The 14,136-nt window shown below is 41.0% G+C and overlaps 1 protein-coding gene across 1 annotated transcript in view; it reads left to right on the top strand.

The window, feature by feature from the left end:
* The window catches only part of LOC140915217 (guanylate cyclase 2G), a 44,861-nt gene that overhangs the window by 12,135 nt on the left and 18,590 nt on the right, over nucleotides 1-14,136 (top strand). Inside the window, exons 2-8 of the mRNA XM_073354790.2 lie at nucleotides 666-1,014; nucleotides 7,308-7,417; nucleotides 7,686-7,871; nucleotides 8,425-8,569; nucleotides 9,790-9,925; nucleotides 12,245-12,348; nucleotides 13,162-13,325. Of these exons, the coding sequence (XP_073210891.2) occupies nucleotides 666-1,014; nucleotides 7,308-7,417; nucleotides 7,686-7,871; nucleotides 8,425-8,569; nucleotides 9,790-9,925; nucleotides 12,245-12,348; nucleotides 13,162-13,325 (1,194 nt within the window). The remainder of the gene's footprint in view (nucleotides 1-665; nucleotides 1,015-7,307; nucleotides 7,418-7,685; nucleotides 7,872-8,424; nucleotides 8,570-9,789; nucleotides 9,926-12,244; nucleotides 12,349-13,161; nucleotides 13,326-14,136) is intronic.

Here is a 14,136-nt window from a genome sequence, read left to right on the forward strand (position 1 = left end):
TTTAATACTATGAATTTTCAAGAAAAGTGAATTTCAATCCTGACTATGCGCTAATTTCAAATAGCCTGTGTTGAACAGAAACAATGCAGCATGGTTTATGTAAGTAACCAGCACAGTATGAATTTGTGTAACTTGCATAGTCATTACTGATCTTTTGTTGTTCTGAATTTTGAAAATGATTCCTACCTTTTGTAACAGATCAAACTAAGTCTCCGTATTGAAACAACCACAGACATGAGGATGTCCAAAATCTTGATCTGAATCCTCATTTTGTGGCATGAGTCGAGCTCTTAGCACTTAATTTGAGGAGTGAGGGAAGAATTTGGAATGTTGAAGTCAATGGAGTTAACCAGGGATTAATTTGGTCCATACAATATTAAACCCCAATTCTTAGGCTTTACACAGGATAAGCTAGTTCTTCAGCTATACAGCATCATTGTTCTATAACAATATGGGGGCTATTTCTGATTTCACACTGGTGTAAATTAGGAATAACTCAATTAAAATTAATGGAGTGGCTGTAAAACTGGTGTGAGAGGAGAAGCAGATGCCAATAAATCTTATTAATCAAAACAATTCACTGCTACTTATCAGTCTAACCTTTGCATTTTAAATACTGGTATTAAATAACAACGTCTGAAAAAACCCTTTTTGTTGCCATCTAGATTACTGGTTTGCTGGCTTCTCATTGGAATATCCCCTGGTTTGGATTTGGTGGCCAGAGTCCAAAGCTGGACAGTGCAGATCTATATGACACCTATGTCAAACTTGTCTCCCCTCTGCAAAGAATAGGGGAAGTTCTGCATAAAAGTCTGCAGTATTTTGGCTGGAAATACGTTGGATTATTTGGAGGTTCATCTGATGCTTCCACCTGGGAGAAAATGGATGAACTCTGGATGTCTGTCGAAAACCAACTCAAAGTCAATATCACTATCACTGCTAAAGTCAAATACAACACAAAAGATCCAACTCTCCATCGGGAAAACCTCAAATACATATTGTCTGTTGCCAGAAGTAAGTTCCAGTTTAAAAGTGTTTTATACTGTCTGGCTTTAAAGGGACTACATGTAGAAGTTTGCCAAATACAGATGAATGAAAAATTACTACAACACATTACTTGTATCAATCTGGAAGCTTATCTGGTATAATTTTATTAAACACAGTGGGCTATTAGGGTATGTCTACATTGCATACTAAGCCCAGGCTCTGACTCAGGGTTCAGTCCACTCCCTTCCTTCCACAAACAAACCAGTCTGACTTGGGTTATCAAGCACTCAACCCCAAGGTCCTAAGACCCTGCCGAGGGTGTGGGTGGCTCAGATCCTGAGTCCCTCTGAGACTTCGCTTTAAGTCCAGTAATTTTGCAGTGTGAATGCATATCAAGCTGCAGACCCAGGTCAGAAAGTCTTTGTAGCACAGTGTAGATGCATTAGCATGGCTGTGAGACCAGACTCCAGCCATTTTAAACCCAGGTTTACAATCCAATGTGGATGCTCAAGCACAGGCTTGGAAATATTAAAGACAGAAGTCTAGGTCCCAAAGACCCAGGTTTAGTGTGCAGTGTAGACATAGCCTTAGTTACCTGTGGACTTCAATTGGAGAGCAAAATATGGCCCGCCATATTAAAGCAAAAATATGCTCATACCCCTCTCCCTCCTCCCCCACAGAGTATAGCTTGACTCGTATTTGTGTAATAACATGTCAATGGGAATAGGCTATGGGAGTGGAATGTGATTGTCAAATCAACCTGGCTGAACCAGAATTTTGCCCTTAGCTTTTCTCACATATGTAGGTCAGAGGAAATGAGATGCACAGCGTTGCCTGGGGCTTATTCATTTTTATGCTTAAGGAAAGAAACTCTAGCAGGAAGCTTGAATTGACTACTTCTTGGTGTATATGCTGCATTATTATTTTAGAATTATTATATTCAAAAGGTCAACTTTGAGTGACTTAGAGGGGGTTGATATGTTCTCACTAGCTGTGGAGTAAAGCAGGCAAGGCTCTATAAATAGGAAACATTCCCCTCTGAGTGAGAATACTGCAGAAAGAGTGTCTTAGTGTGGGTGGAACCTGGAAACCACTGACTTAAATGGGTTCATTGTGATTTGCATAGACATCATTGTGCTCCACACCATACAGTCTATGAATAGGCGACACTCCTAAACAGGCGACACACCCCAGAGGGATATGAAGAGTGATTCAGATGTTGACTTGTTTTTAATGTAACTGGAGAACTCTTTTTATTCTTTATTTCAGCATCCTTGTTAATTTAAATAAATTCAATCATAACTACATAACAGCAGCAAACAAAAGAACTCCCCATATGCAACACTGATCTCATTTCAGTTTGAAGTGCATAGCACTGCTGTGACTGTCAACTACTGCAGGAAAAAGGATCTAAAAGCCACGTGTAACATGCAAATGGACCAACAACAATTTGCAAGTCTGGTTAGCTAGACTTGTGAGATAAACTCGTTTGTTCATTAAAAGTCTTTTTCTAAAATAGCCCTTTGGCAGCTGGTATGTCCCCGTTAAAACTGACTTCTAAAGGGTTTAGCTACAGATTTCTCTCCAGCAATCAAAGGGTTAAATGTGGCTTGTGAACGGGGAATGACTAGAACCGGTTGAAAAATTTGAAACAAAATGTTTTCCCATAAGAAAGCTGGGTTTTGTTGAAATGAAATTTTTCCATCTAAATGAACAAGAGAAACATTTTATTCTGGGTCAGCATTGATCTGTGTCTTAATCCAATCCAGTGCCTCCAGGGAGTTGTATTTCCAGGTCTCTCATGCCCCCGTTGTCCTCTGTCGGCCCAGCTGCCTGCCTGGACTACATTTGCCATAACATTATGGTCCCTCCCTGTTGCCATACCCTCGTGGCACATCAAGGACAGGGAATCACTGGGGTCATTAGAGATCTAGAACTACTACACTCATAAGGAACTGCAACAGCTGGGGCAGACACAGAGGTTAGTGTAGACCCAAACAGAAATGTAATGGGTTTGTTTCAAGTTGACAAAGTGAAATGAAATGTTTAAATTCAGGAGCATTGATTGAAATGCTTCGACATTTCCAAATCAGAATGTTCATTTGGAACTTTTTGTTCGACAGAATGTTTTGAGATTTCAACTTTTTGTCCCAATTTGGAATAAAAGCAAATGGCAAAATATCAAAATTTCCTGAATTCCACCCTACTTAGCCAATCTCTTAGCTCATTGTCTGGGTCCCTCTCCTCCCCCACCCCTTTGCTTCACCAGTGACAAAGTGGGAATTTTTTGTAATATTTTTATGACTTCTGTTTGTGCCTCAGTTTCCCCTGTATGTTGCATTGTTTCCTGGTGGGTGGAAAGAGACTGTTTGCTCTTGGGCCAGGCTAAGACACAGGTGTGAATTGTGCCTAATTGTCTGGGGTTTAGGTTCCATATCAATGGAGCTCTTGAGAATACAATGGCAGATCCAGTTGCCTGGTCATTGACATCTAGCAAGCAACGCGGCAGAGGGATATGAACTTCCCCGCCTCTCAGCAGGGCGGCTGAATGGCATTTTCCCAGCTCAAAAACAAAGGACTGGGTGGAGTTCAAGTGTGGGCTGAGAGAGGCAATCAGGGGCACACTTGGGGCTCTGATCGAGGAGGTTGGAGAGATGAAGCTTGAACAATGGGTTTCTCTATGGCTTGGCTGGGCTTTGGGCTAACCAGAATGGACTGTGCTTTAACCTTCATTCCTCTAGGCTAACCTAGGGACTTCCTATGCTGTGTTCCAGATGACTAATAAACCCTACTCTTTTGACTATGCTGTGTGAGGGTCACGGCACATGCTTGGAGAGGCGCATTAGTCCCCAAAAAATGTACAAGTCTCCATGGGGGTATGTTTCAGTTGGACTTGCTGAACAGAGCTGTGGGTGTGAAGCAGGAGTGCTGCAGAAGGCGGTGAAGCCATGTAGCTTACCCTGGAGGATGTGTGAGATCACTCGAGGGGCTGGCTTACTGAAAGAGTTCCTTCGTGAGACTGTCCCAAATCTGGGGCCTTAGCATTGATCCTGTGGATCCGTGACAGATAGCAACCCCATTCACCTGCTTGTCTGCATCTTCCACACATATGTTCTTCCATGCTGTCCCCTGTGCACAGAACACTCTACCACTCCATGGTCTTAGGGCATCCTTCTTCCCAGGGCTCAGCCTGATTGTTTGGGCTGTACACATGCAGGGACTTGCCCATAGGATTACATAAAGCACTTGAATCACACAAGGAGCTCCAGTTGCTCATAGAAATAGAGAGAGCTCTCTCCCTGCCATTCAATGGACAATGTGTCCTTCCCACCATGCTGCTGACAATGTGTGTCAGTATTCCCTGGTGGCACAGTTACACAGGTCAGCTTTCTGTATTCATGAAAACTCTGCCTATGGACACAACTTTTCCAAATCTGGTCACAGGTGAGAGGAGAAGACAACCTGTCCAAAACAAATTAATTGACCTGTCAACTAGAGCTGGTCAAAAATATTTCATCAACCAATTTTTTCAAATATTTTTGTGAACAATTTTAATTTTTGTCAACATGTTCCTAAATTTTCAACAACCACAGCAACAAAACCCCCAACATTTTCTGTTAAAAAGCAAAACACAATTTGGTTTTCATTAAAAATATTGGGTTTTGATAAACTTCTTGTTTTCAAAAACTAAATTTTACTAAAACCAGGTTTTGAAATCACACAACTTTTTATTTTTTTGGTTGAAAACCATCATAAAGTTTGGGGAAAAAAAGAATGTTTTAAAAATTTCTGCTAAAACAATGGAAGACCTTTGTTTTATTCCTGGAAGTATGTGATCAAGGTTCTTCTTGATCTGTATTATACAGAAACCTCATCGGTTTAAAAGCTATTTGCTTTGGCAGTGCAGAATTCTGAAGCAAAATGCTAGTGTGCTCATCGGCATGTCAATATGCAAATGCTTGGGTAGATCAGAATGATTTCACAACAGCACATGGTTTAGCTCTGCAGCAAGCTGCAAGTTGTGCCTATTGCTTTCAGCTACAATAAGAATTTTTTTCTGCTTGTGTTTTGAAAGGCATGATTACAGAAAGCTTTCCTCATATTTAGCCTCCACACCTTTCCCTTATTAGCACGTCATCTTTAAGGAGAAATGAAGAAAGATACAAACTCAAATAAACATGTTACATCAGAAAACCTACGAAGCTGAATATAATTGCGGTGCACAATTGTATTGCTGGCGACAGACCCCAGCTGAGTCATTTCCGTTCACTCTTAGGCTCATGAGAAGCTGATCTTTGACAGGGTTCCTGCTGACTTTCTCTTTGGCACCAACAGCATCTTGAAAGTGTTCTGATTTTCCCTTTGTAACTAGACGACAATGACAAGATGCAGCCTATGGATTTTGCTCTCCTTACTGAAGATTAGTACTTTGCTCTTACTACATAGAAAATATCCAAATGTGAAACTGACAATACAATAGGCTGTGACCTAAATCCCTTCTACAAGTGCCATTCTATGACACCAAAGTTAGCACTTCAGAAGAGAAGAATACAAGGCAGACTAGAATCGACTGCCCCTTTTTGAGCTGCATAGGAGATACGTAGCATAAGTCAGAGGAACTGTTCTGAAGAGCAAAGGATCAGAAGAGGAGCAGAATTCCTCTGATCCGTTACAGAGGTGCATCTGACTGTTTAGGGCCATGCCAATACAAATCAGTGCAGAGGGGGAAGAGATAATGTGTACATCATAAAGAGCGGGAGGAATTGGGGTTGTGGTCAGACAACTCATTGACATGAGGGTCAGCAATGTGAAGGGAAACAGGAAACCTGTGGAGGGCGCATGCCCCAACCTGCTGACTTTCACCTACTCAGGAGAAAAGGACTCTTTGTGTGATGCTCGAATTGTCAGGCCCCCGAGCTTCTCTCGAACATCCAGTCCCACCGACAACAGTGGGATGTGATCTGTGTGTATATGTAGGACTCAGGTTGTAGATGGCTATCAGCATTAGCAAATGTTTGCATGCAATGGAACTATAAGGGTTAGTGTAATCTGACCCCAACCTGTTTGTTTCCATTGGGCACCACAGTGATACAAATAACTCCATCTGGAAAGTATATATTCTTACATGGGGAGTATTCCTTATGTAGCATCTGCTTGCTGGACTTCTACACATATCCTTGCTAGAGTGGCTGGAAATCTGACCCCCCAACCCCTGCATGCAAAATATGTGCACAAGAACAATATATTTTTGAAATTTCCCTCTTGGGAAATTCTGTTTTTGTGAGTAAGGGTTCCCCCAACATTCACTTTCTTGCTGTTTTACACTTTTTTCCAACTGGGAAACAGTAAGAAATTATGGGAGAGTTGCTTGGTGGGGGGGAATAACTTTTCATGTTTAAAAGTAACACTATTACAGTTACCACTTAGAAGTGAAATTGTTACTTTCTTTTACTGCCAGAGAGAACATTTCGTTACTGTTTTCCAACTGACACAAGTTAGTTAAAGGTCAGAAAGTCACGGTGGGAGAGGGGGTAGTGGTGGAGGCAGGAATCCAGAATTTCAGAACAAAAAAATTGCTCTTTTTTTTCTTCTCAGGGATTTTTGTTTTAAAATAGTGCAAATAAAAAAAAAAGTCTGTGATAATTTTTTCCACAATTTTAAATTTTTTTTTATTGAAACCCCCCTTGACAAAAATACCCAAACATACCCAAAAAACACTTTGTGTGAGGAAATGTATTGACTATCTCAAGTTGCCACTTGCCGGTGACCTACGTCTGCAGAGGTTTCCTGGCTGTCTTTGGTTGCTGCCATGCGTCTGTTGATGGGAATGTACCACTCAGTGTGTTTTGAGCTTCCCCGTAGATTTGCTTTTTTTCCCTGGAGTAAATTACTACAGATATTTCTACCTCTCTACTGTGAAGCACAGAGACGCCTATGACCCTGGCAACTCTTATTCATAACAGTTACCCTTTCTCACATGACAAATCACATTGACTTCAATGGGACTACTCACATGAGTAAGTAGTGGGTAAAGTGTGTAGGATCCTCGTTCCTTGCTTTCTAGCTACCACTGAAAGCCTCAGTGAGCCATGCATGTTTCATTTACACAAGACCATGACAAAGAGTTTTGATTAACATTGGTCCATGCTGGTTAAAGCAATAAATATGATCAATGTGTAATCATGAGCCATGTAATTTAACTCTTCTTTTTAAAAATCATCCCAGTGTTGATTGGCAGCTCTGATTGTCTTGTCCATTTTTTTTTTAATTTGGTGGATGGATGGGGAGCAAATAACTAAACACACCTTTTTCTCTTGCAGTTATTGTTTTAATCTGCAGCTCTTCAGATGCCAGGTCTATTATGCTGGAGGCCAAACATCTAGGGCTGTTGAATGGGAAATTTGTGTTCTTCGTTTTGCAGCAGTTGGAGGTCAGTGGCAACCTGGCGAGTATTGCTCCAAGTTGGTTTATTAGCACTTGTTTTTGTCTATCTGGAACCTGTCACCAGCAGAGAATTGACACTGAACATGTTGTAGCAAGAAAACTTTATCAACCAACGTACGGTAACGATGGCCCTGACTCTGCACCACAGTTTGTGCTAGCAGATCACAGTTCAAGCCCAAGCTCAATAACTGCACTTTGAACTAAGAGCACCATCACTTTAAGCCACTTACTGTACCCTCATCTTTCTCTTTCAGGACAATTTTTGGAAAGAGGCATTAAGCAGCGAGAAGAACAGCAGTGTGCTTGAAGCCTACCAGCCAGTGTTTCTGATTTCCCTCAGCCCTTATGGAGGATACACTATGTATTCAGATTTTCTGAAGCAGGTCCATGAAAAACTGAAGGGACAGCCATTTTACAGCTCACTTTCTTCAGAAGAAGAGGTTTGATATGGTCCTCTCTAATTGCTGCACGTGCGGCCACTGGGTTCAGGTCATACCAAGGGCCATCTCCCTCTTGTGCAACTTGTATGTGGAGTTCTGTGGATTCCACCAGGAGTACTTACTTGGATGAGGTGGCCTGAGATCAGAAACATATGTGGGTCACCCATTTATTGATTTTCAGTGGGTGGTGATGATATTGCCAGTTAAGTAGAAGGGTGACTTGAACCATTTTTATAGAGGTTTTCTTTCACTCTCATGCCACCCTATCTGGACAGTGATCCTGGTTGCTTTTCTATACAGAGGATCAAATTCATATGTATGTAGACACAGCTCCAATTGCAGTCAATGGAAAATTGCACCTGCTTACTCCAGGGCTGAATTTGGCTCAGAAATTCACTGTTGACTTTGTCCCAAGGTTTAGTATCAGTGCTATAACGTTTATATGGAAATTTTGTAAGCAAACCCTATACTCATTCTCTCGGGAGAAGGCCCTTCTGTCTAAGTCCTTTATCTCTGAAGCTGAAACATTGCTTTTCCATTTTGCACTTTTCAGGTGAGTTCTTACTCTGCCTACCTGCATGATGCAGTCCTGCTTTATGCCCTGTCCATCAGGGAAATGTTAAAAGAAGGGAAAGATATCGGAGATGGACGAGCACTTGTCAACACTTTGAAAGGCTACAACAAAACCCGTTTGTATGGTAAGCTGCTGATGTGGAGATTTTGTCAATCACATGTAACTGACTTAAACTAAGCCTCTCATGAGTTAGCATACTTCCTATTGTCTTAGAGAGAAGATATTCTTGATTTGCTCTGGGCAGTGTGCAAAGTAACATTTTAATTCAAATTAATCCTTTTAAAAAAAATTTTTTTTTTAAATACTGATGAATTGTAGAAGTTTTTCAAAGGTATGTAAGGTTGGATTCTGCTCTCAGTTATTGGAGTGTAAATCCAGAAGAACTCAATCCAGAGAACTAGAAATATTATCCTACTTTATTTTTGCTAAAATGGTGGCTTGCTTGTAACCATTCATTTTTCTTTTTATGCCTTAGCAAAACACCAGCTCTTAGCAACCCCCACATCTGTCATTTAAAAACAAACAAACAAACAAACAAACAAACAAACAAATAAACAAAGAGTTTTAGTGCTGGCCAAGGTGTACTTCCCATGTTCCCCTTTTTGCAGAAATGGTAACAAAGCATTATTGTGTTGGGGTTTATATACCAAGAGAGTAAGGAAGGGGTGTAGGTGGGCACTACAAACCCAGAGCTGCTTTAGCTGGAACTGTTTCTTGTCTTTATAAACTGTTTGTTTCCAAAATTGCTTTGAAATTTTTAACTTTGAAAAATATTGACAAGCTCCATAGTTAGCAGGGTGTTGTCTTCTATTGAAAATGGGTCCTTGAAGCTTACTTGGGCACTGGACAACTTCAGCTCCAGTTCACTCTTGTTGCAAATCAGGTTCCTGGTTCCCCTCCAGTTCCCTCTGAGCTGGGCAACTCTACCAGTCTCATTGCAGCCCCTGGCTTCTCTGGAAAGGCTTTCTCACAGAAGGACTTTCCAGAGACAAGTCCTGCCCTGCTCCTGAACTGACAACTCCTTCCCCCTTGGTTTAAAGGGTTCCATAGTCCTCCTTCATGGGGCAGTACTGCAATTCCAGCAGGCTTCTCCAGCCACCAGTCCCCAGGTTCTTGAACTCCTACACTTCTTCCCTTTGGTTCCAGGGCCCCACAGACCTCCTCCTTAGGGCTATGCTATGGTTCAGGCAAGCTCACTTGGAGGGTGCCTGGTTTGTGCTTCACTGGATGTCAGCTCCAGCCTGTTAGCTACTAGTGCTAAAGAAGGAACATGGAATTAACCGTGAACCAGAAAAAGCCCAGCAGTGTTGAGTGAGTATGCTATGTACTCTTTTATCTTTCTAGGGGTTACTGGCCTGGTGTATATCGATGAATCAGGTGAGAGGTGGATGGATTACTCTGTATATGGTCTGCAGAAAGCTGGGAATTCATCCCAGTTTGTTCCTGTTCTTAATTATGATGTCGAGAGAAAAACAATCAGGTACTGCGGGTCATATTTTTAAGTGAAACTACAATATTGAAAGTAGCTTATGGGTGATAAAAGTCACCCCAGTTCAGAGTGCAAGCACAAGTCCTTGAATATTGCTTAATATTGGGCTTATGTGTTACATAGGCCTTGTCAGATCCTCTCCACGGGGGGTGAAATTCACTGGTTGTGAACATGTCTGCCCAATGGCTGATGCTAACACAAGATTTTCTGAGAGTACTGCCTTACAGAGTTAATTCTTCTAGGACAGTGTTTCTCAAACTTTTGTATTGGTGACCCCTTTCACACAGCAAACCTATGAGTGCAACCCCCCCCCCCATAAATTAAAAACACTTTTTTTGTATTTAACACTATTACAAATGCTGGAGGCAAAGTGCGGTTTGGGGGTGGAAGCTAACAGCTCATGACCCCCTGTCATAAATATAAAGGGAAGGGTAAACCCCTTTGAAATCCCTCCTGGCCAGGGGAAAGCTCCTCTCACCTGTAAAGGGTTAAGAAGCTAAAGGTAACCTCGCTGGCATCTGACCAAAATGACCAATGAGGAGACAAGATACTTTCAAAAGCTGGGAGGAGGGAGAGAAACAAAGGGTCTCTGTCTGTCTATATGCTGTTTCTGCTGGGGATAGACCAGGAATGGAGTCTTAGAACTTTTAGTAAGTAATCTAGTTAGGTACGTGTTAGATTATGATTTCTTTAAATGGCTGAGAAAAGAATTGTGCTGAATAGAATAACTATTTCTGTCTGTGTATCTTTTTTGTAACTTAAGTTTTTGCCTAAAGGGGTTCTCTATGTTTTGAATCTAATTACCCTGTAAGGTATCTACCATCCTGATTTTACAGAGGTGATTTCTTTACTTCTATTTACTTCTATTTCTATTAAAAGTCTTCTTGTAAGAAAACTGAATGCTTTTTCATTGTTCTCAGATCCAAGGGTTTGTATCTGTGGTCACCTATGCAAATTGGTGAGGCTTTTTATCCAACATTTCCCAGGAAAGGGGGGGTGCAAGTGTTGGGAGGATTGTTCATTGTTCTTAAGATCCAAGGGTCTGGGTCTGTAGTCACCTAGGCAAATTGGTGAGGCTTTTTACCAAACCTTGTCCAGGAAGTGGGGTGCAAGGTTTTGGGAAGTATTTTGGGGGGAAAGACGTTTCCAAACAGCTCTTCCCCAGTAACCAGTATTTGTTTGGTGGTGGTAGTGGCCAATCCAAGGACAAAGGGTGGAATATTTTGTACCTTGGGGAAGTTTTGACCTAAGCTGGTAAAGATAAGCTTAGGAGGTTTTTCATGCAGGTCCCCACATCTGTACCCTAGCGTTCAGAGTGGGGAAGGAACCTTGACACCCCCCATGTAATAACCTTGTGATCCCCTGAAGGGTCACAACCCCCAGTTTGAGAATCCCTGTTCTTGGAACTGCTGCAGATATAACTTCGCAGAGCTTAGTTAGAGCAAATGAGATAGCCTTATATAAGTAGAATATGTTTTGTGTTTTAGTCTTATTGTATATGACCAGCATATGCTCTGATATTGAACTCATATGAAAGTGGCCTCTTTTCTGTAATACAGGTCACACACATAAGTTACATGCATCTTTGTTTCCACTTGCCTTTTCTATTAGGGCACACTTTGTCAACATGAAAATGTCTTACACAAGCAGACAGTATCACCTGAAAGTAATGGCTCTGCTGAAAGGCAATCAATTGCCAACCTTAACTGAATGTATCTGAGAGTCCGTTAGCAGGTTCGAGATTGGCACATGTTGATAATTAGCAAGTTTTTTTCTTTTAAAGGGTATTGATTACAGGCAGGTGGATAATTTCCACTGAAACACTTTCCCATTGGAAAAAAGGGTTTCAATGAAAATTTTTAATTTTTACAAAATATTTTGGTTTTTTTTAAATTTTCATTTCACTGGTAGTTGCACCGCCCCGCCCCGCCCCACGCACACACTTTCTGCCTTTTTTCCAACCTTTGGCAGCTGAATAAGAGCAACAAAGTATAAGGGGCACTGTTATGCGCTGAAAGTATTTTCAACACTTTGACAGTTTTCTAACAGACAAAGGTTGGGAAATGTTAAGGAAGTGTTAAAAAAACCCTGCAGAAAATCAGAAATTTTTGATCAAAACATTTCAAAAGGATTTTTTTTTTTCCTGGTAGAAATTTATGGTGGGGTGGGGATTACATTTTCCAATCAGCTCTAGTATTTATGAGCTTTTAGAAATGATGCCAGTTTTGTGTTCCCCACTGGAAAATAACTTTAGGAAAGGAGGACAGGCAGTAGAAATGGGCACTTACATTTATCTATCTCCATCTATAGCCCAACCATGGAAATTGCCTACATCAGCTGGCTGGCTGGCTTTCCTCCCAAAGACAGACCGTACTGTGGGTTTTATAATGAACAGTGTGAAACTTCAGTTATAAGTGAGTATGGTCATACTTCATGAGATCAGCGCTCTTGGACACATGGGAAGGGGAAAGAGACAAAGGAAATACTTTGCTGCTATTTACCATCTTTCATTTAAAGATCAAAGAAGCTTTTTGCAAACATTGATTAATGAAATTTCATGATACCTCAGAAAAGGAGAAACGTTGTGAGTGTGTCTGCAGTATACCACCCTCATTTTATAGGGAAATTGAGGCAAAGAGAGCCTAAGACTTAAGGCCAAGATTTTCAAAAATGGATACTTAAATTTACATACCTAAATCCATATTTATGCGCTTAAATAAGTAGAGCTACTGTGTGCTCAGGACTTCTGGCAATCAGGCTATTATTTAGGTGTCAGTACTACATCCATATTTAAGCATTCTTTGAACATTTAGGCTAATATTTTCAAAGGTGTCTGCTAATCATTGGTGGGTTCACAACTAGTGACACTTAGGGTTGATTGTCACAGGTGGTGCGCACCGACATCTCCAGTTGAATCCAGTATGAGCAGTGAGTAATCCGCATCTCTGAAAGTCAGAAGGAGGGTGGCTATGTAGGAAATGTTAGGAGGGCATTATTCCACTGGATTCTCCACTAGGAGCCAATTAAACTGGTGTTCCAGCTGTTTTATGCTGCCTGAGTGGTGCAAAGCCCCTGGATTGGAGCCAAGGATCAACCAAGCATATGATATCAATATGAAGCAAGGTGACCACTCACTCCTGGAAAAAAAATCACCAGTTTGGTTGTGCCATCAAGATTTTTCTCCACCTCCATATAGCTGGGGATGATCTGTATCATGTCTTTAACAGGTACACCAGTGACCGTTCTGATTGTCGTCCTGTTGTTAACAGCCTCAGGAGCTGCCAGCATAATGGTGTTTTTAAAGATCCATGAAAGGAAGCTGCAAAAGCAAATGGATGACATCTGGTGGAAAATAAACTACAATGATATTAGTATGCTTCAAGATCATAAGGTAAAGCAAGACCTTGAAATACCAGGGATCACACTAGTTATAAATTATACTCTAAGCGAGAAGGAATCCATAAGTTTGTGATCATGTTAACAATTAACCATGCTTTTATCATGAAGTTGTAGAAATTTACTTACAGCAAAGTACATAAGCATGTCCTTACTTTAAGCTCTTAAGCAGTCTTATTTAAATCAATAGGCCTTGTGCCTGAAGTTAGGCATTCACCTGAGTAATTTGCAGTATCAGGGCCTAAGGAGTTAATGGGTCAAACCATGCCTGTGGTCACAATGATGGGATCTGGAGTGATTCCTTTGTAGTAGTAGATGCTCAGCACAGGACTGGGTCCTTATACTGCGTTGATCTGACTAGTCGTTGATCCTTGCCTGGCAGTGTTAGGTCAGGAACACTTTTTCCCAATGATTTCTAAAACATTTTCTCAGCATGTTACTCACTAATGGGTGAAATTCACGGCTATCCAGAGGAGCAGCACAAGGCATATTCAGCACCAACAGTTCTACTTACACCTTAGTTGAGAATAGTTTGGAGAGGGCTCATATTAGTCCTATGTCAACCCTGAGGGTGGATATAACCCGCAGGCTTTAAATATAGAGCTTTCTGAACACCGATTTTTTCAGTTCAGTGGCTGAACCGAAAAATTTAAAAAATTCATTTCAGGTTAATTGGAAATGATTGTTTTCAATTTTTTTCAGAGAACTGAAAAAGTAAAAAAAAAATCATTTTTAAAAATGTTTTCATGGTTTTATTAAAAGTAAAATGGAGGGAAATACCAAAATGAAACATTTTCCAAAACGAA

The sequence above is a fragment of the Lepidochelys kempii genome, chromosome 7, assembly GCF_965140285.1.
Source record: "Lepidochelys kempii isolate rLepKem1 chromosome 7, rLepKem1.hap1, whole genome shotgun sequence".
NCBI lineage: Eukaryota > Metazoa > Chordata > Testudines > Cheloniidae > Lepidochelys > Lepidochelys kempii.